The sequence below is a fragment of the Cajanus cajan genome, chromosome 8 (assembly GCF_000230855.2).
Source record: "Cajanus cajan strain Asha chromosome 8, NIPB_CcT2T_4, whole genome shotgun sequence".
Classification (NCBI taxonomy): domain Eukaryota; kingdom Viridiplantae; phylum Streptophyta; class Magnoliopsida; order Fabales; family Fabaceae; genus Cajanus; species Cajanus cajan.
Genome location: NC_138524.1, coordinates 54,964,143 through 54,990,351, shown reverse-complemented (window position 1 = coordinate 54,990,351; position 26,209 = coordinate 54,964,143). Strand labels below are relative to the sequence as shown.

Sequence of the window (26,209 nt, the reverse complement as noted above, 5' to 3'; positions counted from 1 at the left end):
ATAGAAGCGTCATTTATAAAATTTTATAAATGAACTATTTTTTAAAAAAATATATTATATATAGCGCTCACTGAAAAATAATATTTTCAGAAAAATAATTGCAAAACGCTTATTAAAAAAATGCTTTCTAGGTCTTTTGTTTAATGGGCCAATTCACTTCATGCATTTGTGTATTCACTTTCTTCATAACCCACGGTTCTTTGTTTTCCTTCACACCCACGTTAACCTTCAGTATTCTACCTTTAGCTTCTTCGCACATTCTCTGTCTCTGTGCTAGGGTTTCGTCCATCCTTCACATTCCATCCCTTCCGCTGCGCCATTTTCTCTCTAACTCGTCGCACCCTCCGTTTCCGTTGCACATTCTCTCTAACTCTTCACACCTTCCGTTTCCGTTACACCATTTTCTTTTCTTTTTCATTTATGTACTTATTTGCTCATGTTTGTGTTCATGCGTTCTTCACTTTCTTCGCTCATGTTTCTAAGACACTCACTGTTATTAGCTGAAATTTGTTGGAAATAACTAAAAGGCTATTTGTTTTATCAGAAAGTGAATAGTCTTTTGTTGATAAGATATTGTTCCAGCGATAGCTGCAAGTGACTCAACTCGGCAAATGAAAGTTAGAGCTGCAGCAATGGCCGCGAAGAAGCAGGACACCGTAAAAACCAACAAGAGAAAGAGACTTAATATTGAAACTCACGAAGGTCCCTCTAATTCCAAGGTTTCCAAGTTCGTTGCCTCAAAGAAGCACAAACCAGATTCGGTTGGTAAAGAGAAGACGAAGACTCCTCTTACGGGCCGAGAACGTCGACTTCAAGCCAAGGTTTCTCCTCTTTATTACATTTGTTCGAAATATCATAGTATGTATCTGTTGCGCAGTTTGTGATGTAGATAATAGTACTGACATATTGAGGTTTTATGCAATTTCTGATTTGTTTTATGACAATTAAATTAATTGGAGAAGCATTTGTAGATTATTTGTTTTGATTGATTAGTTGAGGCTATGATTGTTTCAACTCAGGAACTCACGGATGCCAGGAAAAAGAAGAGAAAGAGGCATTACACTCTTGAGCAAGTGAGTACATACATATTCATATTTGTACATGTTATTAATTTATATATTCTTCTTTTATCTGTTGAGTTGAATGTTTGATGGATGAGAGTTCATGAGGTGTTATTTAATTTTAATTTAATTTAGGTTCATTATAAACAGGAGCTTGCACATCTATGGGAAAAGATGAGACGTCATGAAATTGCTAAAGAGGACAGAGCTAGGTATGTTCCTATAAGAAAGATATTAGGGACTGATATTTCATAGATGGAAAGCTAAGCCTTTTGTTTTTTTATTCTCCTTATGGCTTTGGACTTTTATATAATTGAAGGTTAGTGACAGAAGCGTTGCAAAAGATGAAGGGGAAGATTGCGGAGATTGCAGGGTCTCACATCTCATCTCGTGTTCTTCAGGTATATTTGTTTGATACATATTTGTTGTAATTTTTAATTTCACATCCTTTTAGAGGTTCTTGCAATTTAATTCTTTTGCATTCTTTTTGTTTTAATTGAAAGACGTGTACAAGATTCAACCAAACCAAATGTCACCATTTACACATGTGGATTTATATTTACATGAACTACCAAGTTTGAACACTGTATTCTTATATTCCCTGTAATTATTGAGGAATGAGTTGAAATCCATAGAGAAGCATCAGCTGCTATTGAATCTGGAAAATCAAATTCATAATTGAGAACCTTGTCATTACTTTTAAAATGCGGAAGAAGGGTCAAAAATTGTGAACCATTTATCGCCATTTGTTTTGACAGGTAACACCATTATCTTGGGCTGACTGGATAGTTGTCCTCTATGTTTCACTATCTTTCTTATTTTAATCTTTCAATATTGTTATTTAGCATTCTCTAAGTATAATTGTGCCTTAATACAATTGAAATAATATTTTATCAACCTCAATGGGTGATCTGTGGTTCTTTTGTGCATATAATTGTTTTTTTTTCACCCTCCACCTCTCATTTTGGCTCTTTTATTTTACAAACAGTTTTTAGATTTCTTTCTGACATCTTTAATATACCATTTTCATATTATAAGATTTTGACTTTTAATGTTACAATTATCATGGTGTTTTTGTTTTCATATTTGTAGGCTCTAGAAAGTTCTCCCCAGCCACAACAGCAAATTGTGACAGATCCGTCTTCTTCAGGGAAAATATAGGTGCAGGTTTTGTTTTATAATTAAGATACAGCTTGCTTATTTTATTTGATATTGTTTTGCAGGAAATTGAAAAGAATATTTTTGATTCTAAGAATGATGATACCTTACGGACTTTGATGAAAATGGGATATAAGCAGGAGGAGGCTTTAATTGCCATTGAAAGATTAGGTGCGTTATGTATGACCTATTCATATGTTTGGGGTGAGTTGCTAGCTTGTTATTTTGCAAAAAATGATAGAAAATTTTGATTTTATTACTGTTGCTTGTTTTATGAATTAAACTGTGTATCTGAAGAGGACTATAATGACTTGGGAAGAGCTGGTTTAGGAAGTTGTTTGCTTGGAGGCCTGCCAGATTGGCTTGTTACCTATGTAGCTCGCCTTGGTTTTTAATATTTTAATCAAATTATCAATAAATAATATTATTCTACATTAATTTTATCTTATAGCAAGTTGATATTGTTGAACTTACAACTACTATTGAAAAAGATTGAAGGTCTTATTGTACTTATTGTACCTGTTAATTTTAATTATATTGATATTTTTGTTTTTTGGTTATAGTGTCTGAAGCAATCAAATGGCAACGATTGTGGATATTACATTTGTCGGTATATGAAGGAAATTATCACCTATTGTGAAGGGGGGACAATTCCAAAAGATGTATAAAATATATTGGTTCCTTATAATTCCTTTTAAGTACAATCTCAGTTGGTTTATTTTTTTTTATTTTTTTTTCAATACTTCCCTAGATGCAGCGTGCAACGATACTCTAATGATCAAATCACAGAAGTTAGAATGTTATTAAAAAATGCTTGTAGGTTAGTATGTTGTACTAGAGCATTTTTAGGCCATGCCACTTTTCTTTTATGCTATTTTTTTAATCCTTATACATTTTCTTTTATATTGTATCTAGTTGGTGACTTACAATTTTTCTTTTCTTTGCAGAACCAATAGGCTGTGGAATATTCTAAGAGCGAGAACTACATGATATTGGACAAACATTGATTATATGTTACTATCGAGTTGATGTCAAATAATTAAATGTAATATGTTAGGTCTATATACATTTTTTTTTTATTTGAGACTAAGACTAGGAGTTGCATGGTAATGGACAAGCATTGATTGTGTTTAGATATATGTAACTATTATTACAACAAACTAAATGTAATATATGTTAGGTTTATATAAACTAATCTTTTAATTTTAATGTATGCATTATACATTATATTTTTGAATTAGATTTGGATACATTTTTGATTGATTGGTTTCTATGCCTTGGGATTATTTTTGCATGCATAGTAGAATCAACAAGTGTCAATGATGTGAAAAAATATTAAAAAAAAAAATAAAACATATAGATAGCGCTTATATAAGGAAGCGCTTTCTATTGGCTAGAATATAGAAAGCGCTTTCTCTACAGGCGCTTTTTATAAGATAAACTAAAGACAACGCTTTAACGTAAAGTGTTGTCTATACATTCAAAGATAGAAAGCACTTCTTTGAAAAAGCGTCATGTAGGTACTTCAGCATAGATAGCGCACTTAAAACAAAGTGCTTTCTATTTGCATATACATAGATAGCGCTTTTTTAGAAGCGCTATCTATTAATAGACATCGTTCAAATAGATAGCGATTTTTAAGCGCTGTCTATCATTAAAATAAGCGCCATCTATCGATGTTTTTGAGGTAGTGATATATGTATATATATATATATATATATATATATATATATATATATATACCATCTAGATATAATTAGATTCAAAATTAAAAGTATTTAATAATTTTGTTATATTTTATGATATTTTTAGCTTAAAAATTATGTGGTGGAGTCGGCTGTAATGTTGCTCTAAAAAAACATGTCATGCAATGTCTAAGTGGTGATGAGAAAATTCTTCTACTAATTAATTCAATAAAAATATAAAAATTTTACACATAAATTGCATATCCATATATAATGAGTTTTGCATATTTTACAATTTTTAAAACACGTTTTAGGATTTAAAAGTGTCGTAAATTTAGTTTTAGCTTCTTTTCTTTTATATTTATAATTTTTTTTCAAAAAATAATTTAATTATTTTTTTTAATAACCATGTTGCTAAATAGTTGTTAAGTTTGAGGATAATTTGTTTGACCACTAAATCATTCAAGTTCTTTGGTATATATTTGTCAAATAGAATATAGATATACTTAAATTAATAAGTTTATGACTTATTAGACAATTGATTTTTGATACTCGACCACCCAAAAATTTCAAGGAAGAAAAATGTTTTTTGGTCTACTTTCACTAAAGTGGTAATGCTTCAATCTACAAGAAGCATTGACACCTCTGTGTCTCAATTAAAAAGGTTCCCTCACCACAGTGCTTTAGGTTTTAGCTTTTGGCACCTTTTACTATATTGGCTACATGTCTATTCTAAAATATGTATGCTAAATACTAATAAGTTTATTGGTGCATGAGAAAAAATAATTTCATTTAAAATTTTATGGGAGATTATATATTGATCGTGATGAAGTTTGAGCTTGGTTTACTTAACAATTTGATCCCTTACAACAATAACTTGCGAATTATTAGTAATGCTCTTCATGCGTGTTATACAAGTAAGACTTAGAATTGGTGTATCTGTATATATTTCTATTTTTCAGTGCAGCTTTAAATGTATATATGTATTTGTTTATAATAGTGAAAGCAAATCCAAAAGATTGTTTATTATGGGTTTGGATTCGGTTCCAAATTTATAGACCATTGGTTCTTGCCATTTCTCATAGGTGAATTGTATGATGGAGTCCATTATTTGAAAGCAGGAGATCTTTGATTATTGTCATGTCCCTGGACGAGCTGTGCTTCATCGGGTCAACCTGCTTCTGTGGTGCAGAAGGTGATTTCATTTGTTGCTTGCTTTCATTGCTACTTCAGTTTGTCTAATGATTTTGTGCGTTTGCTCCATACTAAGTGTTTGTATTATGTCATTGTAGTTCTGTCTTTAGAGAGATGAAACGGTACCAAAAAAATTTCTCAAGCTGGTGTAGCGAGTGCAATCGCGAGAAAAAGGAAAGGCAACACACGACAATTGCTGTTACCAGACTGGTAAGTCTTTATGTAATCCAAATGTTTCGTGCTTGTGCATAATTTTCTGAGAAGATGTTACAAGTTGTTTTTATAAACACATGCTTATTCACTTGGCTTCCTTGCAACCTTGTGTGATATAGACATTTCAAATTGCTCCCAGCCTGCTACCAAAGAAATAATATTTTTTTTGAATTACTTGAAATACAGAGAAACTGTGTAAAACTTGTGTTAAAATATGAGTGTAAAAGAAAAACTGAACAAAAAGTTCAAAGAGCCTGCTTCCAATGGTATATATACCAAGTACCAACTCTTTTGAATGAAATCACTATCTTTTTCTCTACTTTTAATTCAATAACTCTCACTCAATTTGTTTCAGTAAATATAACTAGATTAAAGTATATTATTATAACTCCTTTTATTGTATTCTTTAATTAAAATTAAAATTTCACTAGTACAAATATTAAGAATCAATTCAATCTAACTTAATTATTGAAAAAAATATCAAAATAATTCATAATGCTACAGTTACATTTTGAATTAAAAATATTATTAAATAATTTTTTGTTCAATTATTATTGCTTGATTAAAAAGAGAAGCTCGGCAAAAAAAATATATCATATCTTTTTTTGGTATTGTAGATCAGCATATTTGGATTTTTTTTTTATCTAGAGCCACATGTATTTATTTTGCTTTGTCCCGTGAGTCTAATTGTCATTCTTTCCAGAGAAAGAGTATCACATTAAAAAAATTATGTTAAGTGGTTTGACGGAAAATGTGAGAAAATAAAAAAAAAAACAATTTTGTGGCGCTTTAAAAATCCCATAAATGTTAAATCAAGAAATATTTAGTTGAATTAAAAAACCGCTACCAAAATGTTAAACAAGTCAATCAAAAATGCATTTTGTGGCGGTTTAAAACCGCCAAAAAAAGATTAAATTTTTTAACACTCAGGACCGGTGTTTACAAAATATTTGCCTTGGCGACCGTAAATTTGACGGTAGGGATGGCAAAATGGGCCAATCCGGCCCATTTTGCCCCGACTCGTCAATGGTCTGCCAAAAACGGGCCGGGCCGGGCTGGCCCGCCAATGTAAAACGGGCTGGAGATGTTGTGGCGGGCCGGTCCGCTATTTGCTTTTCCTTTCTTGATCACCATGTCCCAATTCTTTTCCTTTCTTGATCACCATGTCCCAAGAATGTCTAATCTTAAGCATATCCAACTCCTTTGTCATATCGTAAACCATGAAAGGAGTAATTGAATCCTCAACAGGTGGACTTCTAATTGGATAACCGAGTTTCCTTATCGCAAGAGCGGGGTTGTAGTTTACACATCCCTTAGTACCTATGAGTGGTACGTTCAGGAAATCTCCACATTGACAAATTACTTCATCAATGTTTTGCTCTCGCGAGTACCAAGAAATGGTCTTTTCGCTAAGATTTGCTATTCTATAAGCCCATTCGCTCTTATTTTTAATCTCAATCTGACTCCCTCTCTTGAACATGTAGGATGTGAACCACAAGTATAGTATTGGCATACAACACAAAATTACCCCACCCTTTCTTTCATGGCGCAAGGTAAGGGAACGGTATGTATTCGCAAGTATGGCTGGCACAGGACTCCTTTTCTCACGCTTGAAGGCCAAGAAGACGTCGATCGCAGCAAAGTCAATGAAGTTTTCAACATTTGGGAATAAGACAATCCTATAAATAATGAGGGCAAACACATCCATGAAAGCGTCCCATTTTCCACTCTCTGCTAAGCTCAACACACACCGCTCAAGGTTAATTCTCGAGAAATCTTCAATCCCTCCCTTTATCTCTTTCTTGCTTGCTAGTTCTCTAACATCAATCCCTAAGGATGTGGCAACTTTGGTTAATGAAGGATAATGTCCCACGTACATATAAGGCTTTTTATTTCCTAAGCAAATCCCTAATATCTGTTCGAATTCCTCGAGTAATGGTGCCAGTTGAAAATCTTGAAAGAGAAACGACCTCAAAGGAGGGTCATAGAATTGGGCTAGGGCAGTAAGAGCACCCTCTTGTACGTCTACCTCCAATAGGTTAAGGATTCTTCCATATCGAACAATAAAAGTTCGTTGCTGACCGCCTTTTAACATGTTACTGAGAGTCCTCAAACTACTCAAATCTATTTGTCTAATCTTTAACTTCAAAGTCTTTCTTAAATTTGATTCCATGACTTCTCGAAAGATGTTCATAGCGACTTAAGTCTTTATGACTCTCCAACAACCTAGAAATGAATGCAGCATGCTATTAATGAAGTTATCTATTTCATTCTATGGGATTCTTTTTGAAATGCATGATATGATGTAAAAGTTTATTTTTAAAATTTTCATGAAATGAAATGCATGATACTTGTTATGGAATGAAATTTTTTTTTTTTGTTTTATGTCATTCTAATATAGAGGTAGAATATTGTTCCTGTGACACTTAACAAGGGCATTCCTAAGTTAAAAACTCTATGGACCATTAATATGTGTGCCTCTCAAAAGGGTGGGACTATGGTTCTAAAATAGGTTCCTAGAGCCAATAACCCTTATTAGGATATTAGTCACAATAATAGGTAAACTATTAGAGATGATAATACCCTTGAAAGGATCAAACTCTAGGTGAGGCCTTCATAATAACCAAACAAGATGTTCATCAAGAAGGTTACTACTACTCAACCTCTTACTTATCATAAGTTGCACTCAAGTCCGGGCATAGGACCCCACTCATAAACGTGTGTGAAATTGTGTAAGTGAAGTGTGTGAAGGGAGTAATCCTATACTATCCAACCTACAAAACACAACACATACGATATAGAAAATAAAATTCTTCTACCCTAAAGTTCAAATTACACAACACATTTTTATATAATTCATGCAAATAAAACAACAACGAACAAGAGACATAAATAATAAATAAAAATAAACAAATAAGAGTAAAGAAAAAAAAATAAGATGATTATTTTATAAAAAATAAAATTCTTTTATCTTATAATTCAAACTACACAACACGCATTTAGAATTAAGACATACAACAAATAAAGGAAATAAACAAAATAAAAAAAAACAAAAATAAAAGTGAGATAATCATTTTATAAAACTTATTATTAATTAGATTAACTAATTATTATAGGCTTGACTCTCGAGAGAAAAAGTTCCCAGTGGAGTCGCCATCTGTAGCAACTTCGGTCGCGATGGGACGACGAAAAATAAATTGAAAAAAGAGGAGTCGCCACCAATGTTATTTTTTACAGAAAAACATTGGAAAAACCATAAAGTAAAAAATAGTTTACGAAAACCAAATTTTAGGTTCGGGAGTCGATTACGTGTGAGGAAGGAAGGTATTAGCACCTCACAACGTTCGTCTTAAGACGATTACCTTTAATCAATTAAACTAATTATTTATAATTTATAAAAATATTTATCTCACTAAAATAATTAGATATATTTTATTTAATTAAATTATTATTGTTATAGAAAGGAAAATAATATATTTTTATTTTTTTTGGCTCGACAAGATTTAATTCTTGCTCCTACGTATCTTCATATATAACAAAGAATCTGTAACAACCCAATTTCGTCTAGAAAATGTCAATTTTTGTTTTTTAAAAAAATTAGAAAAAAAGGTATATTTTTTTTTAAAAAAAAAAATATGAACAGTAATTTCGTGTGTGAACAGTAATTTCGTGTAATTTCTATAAATAGGGGATGAAGAGAGTTCAGAATGGGGGGACTGAAAAAAAAAAATCTAGAGAGAGAGAGAAAGAGAGCAGTAGCCAAAGGGGGAGCAGGAGAAAGGAAAATGACTGGTAGCGGGGTAGAGACCATTAAGCAGGGAAGAAGAGACCCATCTTTCGTGCGACGTGGTATGATTATCTAGCTTTCCCCTTCAATGTGCCTTGCACTGTTTATGCGATTTTCAGGCTTCTTCCTTTTGTGAATCATGAATTTAGTGAAACTGGGATGTGCCATTTTCATGCACTTATTATTTGCTTGCTAGTACATAGTAGTTCGCTTAAATTGAATACTTTGAATTTTTAAATGCGCTAGATATTTATAATAATCACAATAATATAAATAATAATTACAGTAATATTTTATTATTAATATTAGCTAGAATAAATTATATTTATAAAAAGAGATTATTTGAATGTGACATTCATTTAATCCTAGAACTTAAGGATATAAGTTGTGACAACTTATTATCACTAAAAAAATTGAATTCAAAATATGATTAAAAATAAAATATACTATTACAATGTTCAATATAAATATTCTAAATTATTATATTAAATTTTTTTTATAGGAATGGTTAATTAGATGTGACATCTTTTAACCTTTGAATTTAAAGTACAAGTTGTGACAACTTATTTTTAAATTTTTTTTTCCAAAGAAAAATAAAAAAATGTCCAACCAAGAAATTTTAACATTATAACATTTCTAGCAATATTTATAATTAAAATCTTATTGAATTGACTTTGGAGTACACCTTAGTCAATTTTATATTTTTAGGGTGAATGAGCTGAGACAGTTCAAGAATCCTATATCTAACCAAAATAGAGTTTAATAAAAAATATCAACACACAAATATTTTCTACAAAGAACTACGTGACTCTGATTCTTCATTGCACATGAAGATACGTAGGAGCAAGAATTAAATCTTGTCGAGCCAAAAAAATAAAAATATATTATTTTCCTTTCTATATAACAATAATAATTTAGTTAAATAAAATATATTTGATTATTTTAATGAAATAAATATTTTATAAATTATAAATAATTAGTTTAATTAATTAAAGGTAATCGTCTTAGGACGAACGTTGTGAGGTGCTAATACCTTCCTCACACGTAACCGACTCCCGAACTCAAAAATTTGGTTTTCGTAGACTATTTTCTACTTTATGTTTTTTTTTTCCAATGTTTTTTCCGTAAAAATAACATTGGTGGCGACTCCTCTCTGTTTCAATTTATTTTTCGCCGTCCCGTCGCGATCTCGATTGCGACAGATGGCGACTCCACTGGGGAATTTTTGAGAGTCGAGCCTATAATAATTAGTTAAGCTAATTAATAGTTTTTAAAAATGTTTATCTCACTTTTGTTTTATGTTATTATTGCTGTTATCTTTGGTTTATGTCTCTTATTTGTTGTTTATTTTATTTGCATTAATTCTAAATATGTGGCGTGTAATTTGAACTTTAGGATAGAAGAATTTTATTTTTTATATTATATGTATCGTGATTTGTAGATTGGGTAGTGTAAGGTTGCTCCCTTCACACATTTCACTTACACAATTTCACACACGTTTATGAGTGGGGTCCTATGCCTGGACTTGAGTGCAACTTATGATAAGTAAGAGGTTGAGTAGTAGTAACCTTCTTGATGAACATCTTGTTTGGTTATTATGAAGGCCTCACTTAGAGTTTGATCCTTTCAAGGGTATTATCACCTCTAATAGTTTACCTATTATTGTGACTAATATCCTAAGAAGGGTTATTGGCTCTAGGAACCTGTTTTAGAACCATAGTCCTACCCTTTTGAGAGGAACACATATTAGTGGTCTATAGAGCTTTCAACTTAGGAATGCCCTTGTTAAGTATCACAGGAGCAATATTCTACCTCTATATTCAAATTACACAAAACAAAAAAAAAAGATTTTTTTTTCCATTCCATAACAAGTATCATGCATTTTATTTCATGAAAATTTTAAAAATAAAATTTTACCTCATGTCATGAATTTCAAAAAGAATACCATAGAATGAAATAGATAACTTCATTAATAGCATGTTGCATTCATTTCTAGGTTGTTGGAGAGTCATAAAGACTTAAGTCGCTACGAACATCTTTCGAGAAGTCATGGAATCAAGTTTAAGAAAAACTTTGAAGTTAAAGGTCAGACAAACATATTTGAGTAGTTAACATGTTAAAAGGCGGTCAACGACGAACTTTTGTTGTTCGATATGGAAGAATCCTTAACCTATTGGAGGTAGACGTACAAGAGGGAGCTCTTACTGCCCTAGCCCAATTCTATGACCCTCCTTTGAGGTCATTTCTCTTTCAAGATTTTTAACTGGCACCATTACTCGAGGAATATGAACAGATATTGGGAATTTGCTTAGGAAATGAAAAGCCTTATATGTACATGGGACATTATCCTTCATTAACCAAAGTTGTCACATCCTTGGGAATTGATGTTAAAGAACTAGCAAGCAAGAAAGAGATCAAAGGGGGGATCGAAGGTTTCTCGCGAACTAGCCTTGAGCGATATGCTTTAAGCTTAGCAGAGAGTGAGAGATGGGGTGCTTTCATGGATGTGCTCGCCTTCATTATTTATGGGATTGTCTTATTCTCGAACGTTGAAAACTTTATTGACTTCGCTGCAATTGATGTCTTTTTGGCCATGAGAAAAGGAGTCCTGTATCAGCCATCCTTGCAGATACATACCATTCCCTTACCTTGTGCCATGAAAGAAAAGGTGGGGTAATTTTGTGTTGTATACCAATACTATACTTGTGGTTCACATCGTATATGTTCAAGAGAGGAAGTCAGATTCAGATTAAAAATAAGAGTGAATGGGCTTACAACATAGCAAATCTTAGTGAAAATACCATTTCTTGGTACTCGCGAGAGCAAAGCATTAATGAAGTGATTTGTCAATGTGGAGATTTCCGAAACGTACCACTCATGGGTACTAAGGGATGTGTAAACTACAATCCCACTCTTGCGTTAAGGCACCTCTGTTATCCGATTAGGAGCCCACCGGTTGAGGATTCGATCACTCCTTTCATGGTTTATGATATGACTAAGGAGTTGGATTTACTTAACAAGATTAGACAGTCTTGGGATAAGGTGATCAATAAAGGGAAAGAATTGAGAAGAAGAAATGGTAATGTGGAGTTAAGTTATCAACAGTGGCTCTATGAGAGGGTCCAACATGTTAAATTGTCGTTCCGAGGTCCCATTCCAGTTGTTGAAGAAACGCCAATGCAAGAACCCATGAGTCAAGAAGAGATCGAAAAACTTACGAAAGAGTTGGCCAAATCTAAAAAAGAAAAAGAAGATATGAAGAGGGAGTTAATACAAACCCGCCAAGAATATCAAGCAGCGCAAAGAGAAATTTTCCAAGTAAGACAACATGTTGAACTAGCCAATAAACGAGCAAGAATTGAAGAAGAAGGTAAGTTAAATACCCGCAGTTATTTAGAGGCTGCTTCCACAGAGTTAAAGATATGAAAAGGTGAACGCGACCAAGCTAGGGTTGATAGTGAACGATGGAGAGAGGCATGGGAAACATCCAAAAAAGCTGAGAGAGTGGCACAAAAACAACTTGAGGATTTGAAAGAACAACTCAAAAGGGTAGTGGCTGAGTATGAAAGTAGAGTTCAAGGTGAAAAAAGACTAAATTTCAATTTGAATATGGACTATCAAGCCACATTAGGAGAGAAAAATCATCAGGTTATGGGCCTAGAAGAAGAAGTAAGGCAATTGAGGGACATCATCGAAATACATGAAGAAAATCAAAGAATTTGGGCATATAATCTTGTGGATCGAGTTCAGCAACTTAAAAACATGCTCCATGACACCTCTCACCTGCTACAACGAGCTGAGGGAATGGCGATCCCACATTCCACCCCCAAAGAAATTTATGACTTCCTTGAACACTGTAGAGATATGATAGCTAAAATGAGAGAGATGGTTGTTAGTGGTGAATAATTTGAGTTATCATGACGTATTGCACTATTGTTATTAATGAAGAAATTTGTCAGTTTCTACTTTGATTTCTCTTCCTTATTCGTAATGTTACTAAGAGAGGATGCTTATGCAAAAAAAAAACTACTCATTTCATAGTACACTTAGTACTTAGAACGTGACATTCTAAAGGAAAGTTTAATTAACAATGATCACAAAGATCCATTGATCCCATGACCTAGTGCCTAGAACGTGACGATCTAAGGGACAATTAAAGAAAGAGGATTCTACGCGAGTCATGCGATTTATGGTTCTCCAACAATTTAGCATTTGTACATACATGATGCATAGATACATTTTCATATCATCACATACTCAACAAATTTTCTTACGCAGTTATAAAATTAAAAAAAAAACAATTATTGAGGCAAAGAAAGCATCCCTTTGACACCCTTACGGGACACGTGCAAAGACCAAAATCATGGAAGGGATGGTAGATGACTTGGAGCAACAACATGAGGAGCTGAGAGGAGATGTAAATCAGTTGAAGGAACAAATGGGGAAGATTTTGGACTTGTTGCAGTCAATGGAATCTAAAAAAGGGACAAATGGAGAATCGTCTAAACAGCCTCATGAGTCACCTGATTACCCTCCTGGGTATACTCCACGCACGCAACCCAACCCAAATGTTCAGGGGTACACACCACCTGTCATCCTAACGACCTCAGAAAATAACCATCATGTTTCCACTTCAAACCTTCAAGGCCAAATCCCATTACCTCCATATGGCTTACCTCCAGGATACACTCCACCTGTGGCTAATATTCCTGAGGGTAATCCATCTACCTCCACCTTAAACCCGCCAAATCAAACACAAGCCCAAAACATAGCCATTGAATCCAATGACCCACAAATTCCAACCCACTCATTTGCTCATGCACCATCTACCCATATGTATGCACCACCTAATACAGTTCATGGTGACGAGCCTCCTAATCACCAGGGAATAGTTCCTGCACCAACTGTTATTATACACCATCATCATTCGGAAGATATTTCCCATGATGATAAGCTTCAATCTTTGGAAGACAGATTAAAGGCCATAGAGGGATTTGACAATTATGGTTTTAATGCTGCGGATCTGTGTTTGGTTCCCGATGTTATAATTCTTCCCAAGTTTAAAGTTCCAGAACTTGATAAATACAAGGGAGATACATGCCCAAGGAATCATCTCACTATGTATTGTCGAAAGATGGCCTCCTGCGCTCATGATGAAAAATTGTTGATTCACTTCTTCCAAGAAAGCCTTAGTGGGGCACCGTTGAGTTGGTACATGAGCCTAGAGCGAGGAAGAGTGCGTACATGGAAAGACTTGGCAGAGACATTTTTGAAACAGTACAAGTACAATATGGACATGGCCCCAGATCGCACACAGCTACAAAATATGGCAAAGAAGGAGAATGAGACCTTCAAAGAATATGCCCAACGATGGAGAGGGGTAGCTGCTCAGGTACAACCTCCATTGTTGGAAAAAAAGATGGTCACGATGTTCATTGATACACTCCAATCCCCCTTTTATGACAGGATGATTGGAAATGTATCATCAAATTTTTCAGATTTGGTCATCATTGGAGACAAGGTTGAGATGGGAGTTAGGAGTGGGAAGATTTCCCACATGACAACAGGATCTACAACCATCAAGAAACCCTTAGAAACCACAAATAAGAGGAAAGGAGGTGAAACGAATGCAGTGATGACAACACCAGTCAGACCTAACTACAATCCTATTTCTTTCGTACCCAATTATAGACCCCAATATATGTATAACCCACAAATTGCAGCAGTTTCTTCGCCACCATACCCACAACCTTATCCATCTAGAATGCCTTATCGGCCACCTACACCGCCACCACAATTTTTAGTACCCCAAGCTAATCAATCAGCAATTTCACCTCCCATGGTGAATAATGCTCAAAGGAGGGGTAATAATCAACCAAGGACTCTAGTTCCGATCCCTATGACCTACACTGAACTGCTACCACATCTGGTTCAAAATGCTCTAATTGAGCCTCTTCCTATAAAGCCTGTCCAACCTCCATATCCAAGAGGTTTTGATTCAAATGCCAAATGTGAATATCATGCTGGGGCAATAGGCCATTCAACTGAGAAATGTTGGGGTTTGAAACACAAGGTACAAGACTTGATAGATGCAGGATTATTAAGCTTTAAGGAAAGTGAGCCGAATGTAAGAAGTAATCCACTTCCAGGTCATGGGACTTCATCGATTAATGCTATCAAAGAAGAATGCACTCCACAAGTGACAGAAGTAGAGAAGATCCAAACCCCCATGAGATTCATTTTTTCAGAATTATGCAAATATGGGATGATTAAGAGAGAGTCTCGCAAAGCAGGAGTGTGCGATCTCCACCCTACAGCCACACATTCTATTGAGGAATGTGGCACGTTCAAGGAAATATTACAAGGCATGATTAACTCAAATTTGGTTCAGGTGAGCCAGGTGAGAACAAAAGAGGATGTATTGATGATTCAATCAAATGAGAAGTCCAATATGACTACTCCAAAACCACTGGTAATCACCTTCACAAAAAACACTTTTGCATCAACACCTAGTACCCTTAAGCCACTTGTTGTGCAAATTCCAGCTCCTTTTCATTACAAGGACACTAAGGCGGTTCCATGGTGTTACGAAGCGAAGGTAGAAAGTGACTATGTAAATGCCCAACAAAAAGAAGGAATTGACACTACAGGAACCAACGTAACAAATATCGTGGGGGTAGGTGGAATGACCAGTAGTGGTAGAGTCTATACTTCAGAAGAATTGAGAGTAGGAGATTTGATAAATAAACATGGGAAAAAGGAAAATACAATCATCAATGAAGGGGTTACGGATGTTAAAAGGAGAAATGATGAAAAAATCATGGGTGAAAAGAAAAAAGAAGTGTCAGATGAAGAAGTCTCAGAATTTCTTAAGTTTATTAGACAAAGTGAATACAAGCTCATTGATCAGTTAAATCATACTCCTGCAAGGGTATCTTTGTTATCAGTGTTGATGAATTCTGAAAGTCATAGAAAATTATTGATGAAGATCTTGAATGAAGCTCATGTGTCCAATGACATCACATTAGACACATTTGGCGGCATAGTTGGTAACATTACAGCTAATAACCACCTCACTTTCACAGATGATGAAGTCCCAGCTGAAGGAAGGGGACATAACAAGGCTTTACACATCTCTGTGAAATGCGCAAATCACATTTTGGCTAGAGTACTTATCGATAATGGGTCCTCATTAAATGTGATGCCCAAGTCAACACTGGATCGATTGCCTTGTGATGGGACACATATGAAACCAAGTTCTATGATTGTGAGGGCCTTTGATGGATCACGAAGGGAAGTTATGGGAGAAATTGAAATACCTGTCCAAATTGGCCCATTCACCTTCAACATAACTTTTCAAGTTATGGATATTAAACCTGCATACAGTTGTTTGTTGGGAAGACCATGGATCCATTCAGCTGGGGTTGTTCCCTCTTCTTTACATCAGAAGCTGAAATTCATTGTGGAAGACAAGCTAGTGATTGTCTCAGGAGAGGAAGACATGTTGGTGAGTTGTCCTACTCCTACTCATTATATTGAAGCAGCTGAGGAGGCTTTGGAAACCTCATTTTAGTCATTGGAAATAATTAGTACTGCTTATGTTGAATCTCTAATGGGAAGTCCACAACCATCAAGTACATCCATGATGGTTGCAAAGGTCATGATGAATGGAGGGTATCAGCCAGGACTTGGATTGGGAAAATGCTTGGAAGGAGTCACGAAATTAATAGAATTGCCAGAAAACAAGGGTCGATGGGGGATAGGGTACAAACCTACTCAAGCCGATAAAAGAAGAATGACAAAGGAGAATAAAGAGAAAAGGTTAGCTCATCTAGAGAATCGAGAGCCTAAAGTTCAGAGGATTCCCATTTGTCACCTTTATCAAAGCTTTCAAAGTAGAGGGGTGGTGCACGCAGACCAAGTTGCTATGATTAAGGAGGATAATGATGATAATCACGCCAACTTTGTGTATCCGTGTGACCCATGTGAAGAGCTCCCCAATTGGAAGATCATTAAATTTCCTGTGACTCTTAATTCAATTTCAAAGTAATTGTAATACAAACTCTACGATTATGCCCGTGATTTTAGTATGACTTTTGTTAATGGGCTTGCATGTTGTCTTTTTAGTATATCGTATGAATGAAATGCATTTCGATCTTTTGTCATATATGCTTTCTATCCTTTAATCTTTCTTTTCTCTCATTTCCTTTAATTGTAAGATTTGTGTGAATTGTGATGTGATTGTGGTTCCTCACATTAATGACCAGGGATGAGACAGCCCCTGGGTAAGTGATGCTACAGGGTGGGCGTGCCCCTGGCATGGTGTGGGATGAGTGAAGCAATTAACCCGTATCACTTATGTCAGTTATGGTGTGGCCTTGACATAATGTTAATTGTAAGATTTGTGTGGATTATGATGGATTGATTTAATTGAGATGTGAAGATGATGAATGATTGATAAATTATGATATATATATATATAATATATATATATATATATAAATGCTTGTGAATATTTCATTAAGTAAGGAGTTATGATGAGATTATGTTGTATTTTTCCTTATGTGCTTTACATATAGATGTTTTCTTTTCTCACCGTACAATTTGTGTATGTTTTAGGCAAGGAAGATCCAGCTTTTAGTGGCATCTAGAATGTCAACAGTTAAATTATGGGTATGCTCTGATATTGTGACATCGGGGCAGAGAATTTCTAGGCCATGAATTTTATTTGTATATAGAGTTGAACTTATATTTTGAAAATATTTTGTAACCTCTTATGTTTTATTTTTCAAGTTTCATTTTCCAAACATTTTGGATATTGAAGGATGTTTCTAAAGGTTTTTATGTGAACCCTTTTACCGATGTTGAAAAATTTATTTATTTATTTTATTTACATTATTACAATATATGTGTTGGGGTAGTAAGGGTGTCACAACTAGTGATTGTGATGAAAGAAGATAATTTTATCCACAAAAATTCTTTCTAAATATTCCTTATATACCATTTAAATATTCTAAATAATCAACTTTAAAGATGAAGGAAATAAGCAGGTGAAAATGTGACTATTAGAATTTCTATTTTCAATTTCTTAATTTTGTACAAACAATGAATGCAAAATGTTTAAGTGTAGTGTAAATGTAAAAAATATTGATCATTTTATTTTTTTTTATTACAAATTTATTTAATTAATTATATTATTAATGATGTAATATGTATATTATTATTTTTTAATTATATTATGTAGATAAATAGATTAACATATCATGCCTAACAAGACTTTTTCATATCCCTAACCTTTTTAGACTAGCGAAGTCATATGCCCTTATTTAAGACATGGTGTGGATAAAAGAGAGATACTAGAATGGGGAGTTGAATAGTATCAATCAAAAACTCACATTTTTTGAAAGAGTGAAGTAGTATCGTTGGGTAAGATAATAGTGTTGTTTTGCCTTACTTTCAAGATATTATACAACCAGTATAATATAAAGTTAATTTACAAAAAGAATGAATATGCATATGTTCAATAAAAAATACTTTGCTGAATGTGAGTACCGACAAAGTTTTTTCATTAGATATAGAGTATGTGGTTCCTTTGGGGCATGCATAATGATATAGTTAGCAACATTATTAGTTAATTTAGATAGTTAAAAAATTATAAAAAATCTTAAGTTAGGTGAAACATAAAAACTTAATTAGTAAGTAAAACATTAGGAAATTTATATAAAATACTTTGAAATTAATTGATATATAATTTAAAATTTGAAAAACCATGTAGATACCTATATAATTGTACATTAATTTAAATATCTTTTAGGTATTCATAATTTATACCTTTATTATAATTAATAAATTTATATTAGTATAATTAAATAATATAAAATTGTTAGTTACACAATGTTATGCAATAAGAATTTAAATTAAAAATATATAAGATTAGTGATCTTAGTCGATTTAGGGATATAAATTAAAAATTAAAATTTATAATTAAAATATTTTTTTATTACACTATAAGTTAATAATAACTATATGAATATTTTAATTATTATTAATTTAATTTTTTTTTTTGTCTTGACATGCTTAATTACATGTTTTAGACAACTCATTGACTCGTAAGTGTTATTTTCAATCTTGGTGGGTTCCTTTTTTTTTATAATTTCAAAAAAAAAATTATTCTTTAATTATTTGTGATTTATCATTTATTTTTTGTGGATCTTTGGATGCAAGTTTGATCTTGACGGGACTTCCTCTAATAGCTCGAAAGAAGTTTCAATATATTTTTTCAAAAGTAACTCAATTGTCAACCTAATAATGCTTATACTTGAGTTAAAATATATTCCAATAATGATTTATTTATGTTTTATATTCACTAAATTACAATGTTCATGTCAACCGAGTAGTCTTTGAAGTTAGCGAAAAAACACATAGAAGGGGGTTGAATATGTGTTTGCAAGAACAAAGAAATTTTAAAATCTTTTTCGCAAAGGGACTCCTTTACGTCTAATGAGAATATTACTTTGAACACTTAGAGACGGTGTAAGGTTGGCTCAGAAAAAGATTTTTTGTCTGAGGGTTTATTGTCTTCTTGAAGAAAAAGTTTTTATGAGCAAAATATTTCTTTTAGATAATGAGTTGAACAAGTGTGTTTTTCATCTAAAAATAGTTGCTGTAAAAAGGATTTAACAATGGATGAAATTTTCAATATGATATATAAGCTAACCAAAAATTGCGTCTGAAGAAAGGATGAGAAGTGCAAAGAGTTTTATACTACTTCGCTCAACCTAAGCTACGTCCAGTCTCCTTCAACTAAAGGGTTCCACTAATGACAACGAATTACAAGTATTCTCAACCACTTCTGGTTCATCAACTTCACTTGTCGACGCTAGTATTCTTAAACCACTTTTGGTTCCCCGAGTATTCTCAACCACTCCTGGTTCGTCAACTTCACTCGTCGACACTAGTATTCTTAAACCACTTCTGGTTCTCCAAGTATTCTTTCACTACAAAAAGGTTATGATTTTAAGGGGCCAAGACATTTATAATAGTCAAGATGAGGCTACTACTTCTTCATCTTCAAGTGAGGATGAAGAAGAAACAAGCCAGGAAGAAAAATGTGAGGTCACTTATCCTTACGATGGGGAACTTTTTATGGTAAGAAGACTCCTTAGCAACCAACCTAGTGATACACATTCACAAAGGGAGAACACATTTCACACAAGGTGCAATATTTCAAATAAAGCATGTTCTCTCATTGTCGAGGGTGGCTCTGGTGCAACTATTGTAGCACTAGGATGGTTGACAAGTTAGGGTTAACTACCACACCTCATCCCAAACCTTATCAACTTTATTGGCTCAATGATGATGGGGATATGGTGGTTAATCAACAATTGGAGGTAGAGTTTTCTATTGGGAACTATAAGGATAAAGTTAAAGGTGATGTAGTTCCCATGGAAGCTTGTCATATCTTGCTAGGAAGCCCATGGCAATTTGACAAACAAACAACTCATGATGGCTTTACTAACAAGATAACTTTCACACATAAGGGTAAAAAGTTTGTACTTCATCCTCTTTCACTTTCCTAAGTGGTTGAGGAGCAAGTACAAATGAAGGCTAAACGTGACCAAGAAAAAGACCTTGAAAAAAAAAGAGAGAGTAAAAAAATACCTAAAAATTAAGAATCAATAAGATTCTAGAAAGCTTAGTAGTGTTCCCTCTCAAGAGATAGTTCAACAAAAAGAGAATCATTCTACTAAATCTTTGCCATAAACATCTCTCTTGATCAAACCATCTTCATATGTCTTTATCTGTAGAGGAACACTCACATGCACTGCCATAAGTACTGTAAATACTTCTCTACCCCTTGACATTCAAAATCTTTTAATTGAATTTGATGATGTATTCCCTAGTGAAGGCCCTTTTGGTCTTCCACCTTTTAGGGGTATAGAACATCAAATAGATTTTGTTCCAGGAGCTAGTCTTTCCTATAGACCAGCTTATAGAAAAAATCCACAAGAAACAAAAGAGATAGATAAGCAAGTACAAGACTTGTTTGATAAGGTTTGGGTTCAAAAGAGCTTAATCCCTTGTGTTGTTCCTATTTTATTGGTGTCAAACAAAGATGGAAAATGGAGGATGTGTTGTGACTGTTGAGCCATCAACAACATCACTGTAAAATATAGGCACCCAATTCCTAGGCTTGATGATATGCTTGATGAATTGCATGGTTCATCCATATTCTTCAAAATAGATCTTAAAAGTGGATATCACCAAATTCGTATTAAGGAATGTGATGAATGGAAAACTTCTTTTTGTAACAGTCCAATTTTCATAGAATGTACGAGGGCCCAAAAGACCAATGAGGGTAATTTGGTAATTTACAGGAGTGTTTTAGTAGCCTAGAATGGGTCGTTCCAAAATTGGAATGTGTCGTTCCAAGTTACTAAAACGAAGGTGATTTAGTGGCTCGGAACGGGCCTTTCCCAAAATGGAATAGGTCGTTCCAAACTATTAAATTTGCCTATGATTCTTAGTTGAGAACGGGTCGTTCCCAACTAGAACGGGCCATTATAGATTTCAAAAATGGCCTATGACCGTTAAGAGTTTTTAATGCAAAACTAGAATAGGTCGTTCTGGTTTGAGAATGGGCCGTTCTGGATGTGAATTTTACTCATGATTAAAGGGTCCAGAACGGGCCCATCTGAATTTGGAACGGGCCGTTCTGGAGACACCTGATGCCTATAAATAGAGCACTCTGCCACTCCCAAAAAGCACACTTTTCACTTTTCTCTTCTTTTCTTCTTTGCTCTCTTCTTTTCTTTCTACACTCTCTGAAGACCGAGGGACACTGAGAGGAGGAAACCAAGGAGATCTTTGTTTTAGTTTCCACTACTGATTATCCAGGTACGGGGAAAAAGAGGATTATTTGTATGTAGAGTTACATGAGGGAGTTGGGTAGAGGAAGAGTCCCTTAATATTATGAGTAATTTTACAATCATTTCTGTTTGAGGAATTGTCGATCTGGTTAGATTTTACATGTATTGAGGATTAGAAATATATATTTAATTTATAAGAATGATGATCTGGGAGAGAGAACGAAATTGTAGAAAAGTGCATGTGAGTTAGGTTTTGGAATAATTGGGGATTTTACCATTTATGTTAAGATTATATTAAATTGGTAATTTTATTGATTATTATATTAATTTATGAATGTTATTATTATATTACTTGTTAAGAATTGATGCTCTAGATGTGAATTGCTTGAGGAATGTGTAAACCCTAATTTTGTTGGACTTATCTATTGTGTATATGAAATTTTGTATGTGATATGGAATTGAGCTATGAGATAAGATGTTGTATGGATGTGATTATGATTGTGATTGTGGTTCCTCACATCAATGACCAGGGATGGCACGGCCCCTAGGTAAGTGATACTACAGGGAGGGCGTGACCCTGGCATGGTGTGGGATGAGTGAGGCAATTAACACGTATCACTTATGTCAAATAAGGCAGCCCTAGCATAAGGTTAATTGCAAGAGATTGTATGGATTGTGATGTGATTGTGGTTCCTCACATTAATGACTAGGGATGGCACGACCCTTGGGTAAGTGATGCTACAGGGAGGGCGTGACCCTGGCATGGTGTGGGATGAGTGAGGCAATTAACCCCTATCACTTATGACAGTTGTTGCGTGGCCTTAGCATAATGTTAATTGTAAGATTTATGTGGATTGTAATGGATTTGTTTGATTATGAATTGTGATGTGAAGATGATGAATGATTGATAGAATGATGATATATCTATAGAAATTCTTGTAAATAACTTTTCAAGTTATGATGAGATAATGTTGTGGATTTCCTTGTGTGTTTTATACATAAATGTTTTCTTTTCTCACCGTACAATTTGTGGATGTTTTAGGTGAGGAAGATTCGGCTTTGAGTGGCATCTAGAATGTCAACCGTTGAGTTGTGGGTGTGCTCTGATATTGTGACATCGGGGCAGAGAATTATAGGATAAATTTTTATATGTAATTAGAGTTATACCTTCTCTTTTGAAAGCAATTTGTAAACTCTCAAATTTTACTTTCTAAATTTCATTTTTAATTATTTTGGTTATTTATGAAGGTTTTATGTGAACCTTTTTACCAATGTTGAATATTTTATTCTTTAGTTTATTTACAAGATTTATTTATATATTTATTAGGGTAGTAAGGGTGTCACACTTTTAAGACTAAATTTGGATTATATGAATGGTTAGTAATGCCATTTGGTCTTACTAATGCACCAAGTACATTCATGAGCCTGATGAATCATGTCCTTATGGATTGCATTGGTAGATTTAAAGTTTTCTATTTTGATGATATCTTAATATATAGCAAAAGCCTAAGTGACCATGTGGATCACTTAAGGCAAGTGTTGCTTGTACTTAGAGAAAATCACTTGTTTGCCAATGTAGACAAGTGTACTTTTTTTCTGGATAATGTTATAATTTTGGGTTTTGTAGTGAGTAAAATTGGGAGTCATGTGGACCCCCAGAAAATCAAAGCCATTCAAGAATGGTCTATTCTTATTAATGTTAGTAAAGTTAGGAGCTTCCATGGTTTGGCAAGCTTTTATAGACGTTTTGTTCCTAACTTATCTACATTAGCTTCACCACTCAATGAGTTGGTGAAAAAGGATGTGGTCTTTCTTTGGCAAGAAAAACATAATTTAGCCTTTCAAGAACTTAAGAAAAAGCTTACTTAAGCACCTTTTCTAGCTTTGCCTGATTTTATAAAACTTTTGAGCTAGAATGTGATGCTTCAGGAATTGGCATAGGAGCTGTGTTATTACAAGGTGGCCATCCCATAGGTTATTTTAGTGAAAAACTTCATGGGGCTGCCTTGAACTACCCAACCTATGACAAGGAGCTTCATGCTCTAGTTCGAGCCCTTCAAACTTGGGAACATTATCTTGTGACCAAGGAATTTGTCATTCATAGTGATCATGAACCACTCAAATATTTGAGGGGCCTAGGTAAATTAAAAAAAAAATAGGCATGCAAAATGGGTTGAGTACTTAGAATAATTTCCTTATGTCATCAAATACAAGAAAGGCTCTACAAATGTAGTGGCTGATGCCTTATCAAGAAGGCATGTTTTATTGAACACCCTTGGTTCTCAAATATTAGGGTTTGATGACATAAAAGAATTGTATGAGAAAGATCCTGATTTTGCTAACTTTTATCTCTTATGTATTCAAAAGACTTACCAAGGTTACTATATTTCTGAGTGGTTTCTTTTCAAAGAAAATAAACTTTGCATACCCCAAGGATCTATTAGGAAACTCTTGGTACAGGAGAGTCATGAGGGTGGACTCATGGGGCATTTTGGAATTGAGAAAACTCTTTTACTTCTAAAAGAGAAATTCTTTTGGCCTCATATGAAAAGAGATGTCCAAAGGTTTTGTTCTAGGTGTATAGCTTATCTTCAAGCTAAATCTAAAACTAAACCTCATGGCTTGTACACCCCCTTGAAAATATCCAATGCTCCTTGGTTAAACATTTCCATGGAGTTTGTTCTTCGAATGCCTCGTACCCAAAGAGGAAAGAATTCCATTTTGTGGTAATGGAACGTTTTAGCAAAATGGCACACTTTATTCCATGCCAAAAAGTGGATGATGCAAGTAACATTGCTAAGTTATTTTTCTAAGAGGTAGTAAGGTTGCATGGGTTTCCTAAAACTATAGTATCTGATCGAGATGTTAAGTTCCTTAGCCAGTTTTGGAGAAGTCTTTGGTCTAGGCTAGGAACTAAACTCCTATTTTCTACTACATGTCACCCTCAAACTGATAGGCAAACTGAGATAGTCAATAGGTCTCTTGGAACTATGTTAAGGGCAATCCTCAAAGGTAATAAAATGTCATGGGATGACTACCTACCCCATGTAGATTTTGTCTACAATAGGGTAATGCACAAAACCACCAAAATGTCTCCTTTTGAGATTGTGTATGGTTTTATCCTCTTACACCTTTAAATTTATTACCTCTCCCTGATGTTGCTTCTTTTATCCATAAGGAAGGATCATCTAGAATTTATCAAGAAATTTCATGAAAGGGTTCAAGATCATATTCAATCCCAAACGGAAAAATATACTAAATACAATAATAAGAGTAGGAAAGAGGCCATTTTCAATGAAGGTGATTGGGTTTGGCTTCACCTTAGGAAGGAAAGTTTTCCTTCCAAAAGGATGTCTAAACTTAGTCCTAGAGGGGATGGTCTCTTTCAAGTCCTCAAGAAGATCAATAACAATGCCTATGTCATAGATCTTCCTTAGAGTATGGAGTTAGCCCTAGTTTTAATATTTATGATCTATCTTTTTTTACAGGGGTTGATGACCAACATGAAGATTCTTTGGATTTGAGGTCAAATCCTCTTCAAGAAGGAGGGGCTGATAGAGGCCCATGGGTCAAAGGCCCAACTACTAGGGCCATGGTCAAGAGGATGCATGAAGAGTGGGCCATTTCTAAAGACAAGCCCATAATTCTTTTTAGTTGGGCTACACCTTAAAGCCCATGTAGTTTAGGTTTAGGCCCATTGGGCTTGTAATTTTGTTTTGTGGGCCTTGTATTTTGGCCAAGTAGATTAGGAATTTCATTTCTATGTAATTTGAATTTTAGGTTAAAAGGAAGTTTCATGTGCATCTCAATTTAAATGTAATTAGCATTACATTTAGAGTGCATTTCGGTCACACCATGTGTGTGAAGCACATGGACCGAAATTCACTCTCAAATGCATGCCAAATCACATTCAAATTGAGTAGCACATGGGAGGTGACCGGTTTGGCTCCAAAATTTGAATTTAAACATTCAAATTTTGGAACCTAAGGTTTAATTGACCATACCATGGTTTAATTAAACCTTAGGTTAAGCCTAGCTTCCTTAGCACACTTCCTTAGTCTATATATTCAATTTGGACGTGTAGTTGTGACACTTTTCGTATTATATGAGATTCATTTTCTTCAATTTGATTCTCCACTGAAAGTCTCTTTAGGAGATCTCTCTCCTCTTAGATTCCTTGAGTCTTCCTCTTTAGAGCCTTGGATCTTCCATCCGGAAGCATAGTGCAACTTGGAGCAACAT

At 34.1% G+C, this 26,209-nt stretch overlaps 3 protein-coding genes across 3 annotated transcripts; 2 read left to right on the top strand and 1 right to left on the bottom strand.

Annotated features, from left to right (window-relative positions):
* Nucleotides 1–245: 245 nt before the first annotated feature.
* LOC109795567 (pumilio homolog 24-like) lies at nt 246–3,371 on the top strand. Its single transcript, XM_083062364.1, has 5 exons — nt 246–821; nt 1,020–1,073; nt 1,212–1,273; nt 1,381–1,462; nt 3,167–3,371. Exons 1-5 carry the CDS (start codon nt 612–614, stop codon nt 3,173–3,175), a joined length of 417 nt encoding a protein of 138 aa, XP_082918490.1. The 5' UTR covers nt 246–611; the 3' UTR covers nt 3,176–3,371.
* A 3,045-nt stretch (nt 3,372–6,416) lies between these two features.
* Nucleotides 6,417–7,505, bottom strand: LOC145950566 (uncharacterized). Its single transcript, XM_083061664.1, has one exon. The coding sequence runs from the start codon at nt 7,503–7,505 to the stop codon at nt 6,417–6,419; it is 1,089 nt and encodes a 362-aa protein (XP_082917790.1).
* A 5,956-nt stretch (nt 7,506–13,461) lies between these two features.
* LOC145950565 (uncharacterized) lies at nt 13,462–16,671 on the top strand. Its single transcript, XM_083061663.1, has one exon. It carries the CDS (start codon nt 13,462–13,464, stop codon nt 16,669–16,671), a length of 3,210 nt encoding a protein of 1,069 aa, XP_082917789.1.
* Nucleotides 16,672–26,209: the final 9,538 nt, after the last annotated feature.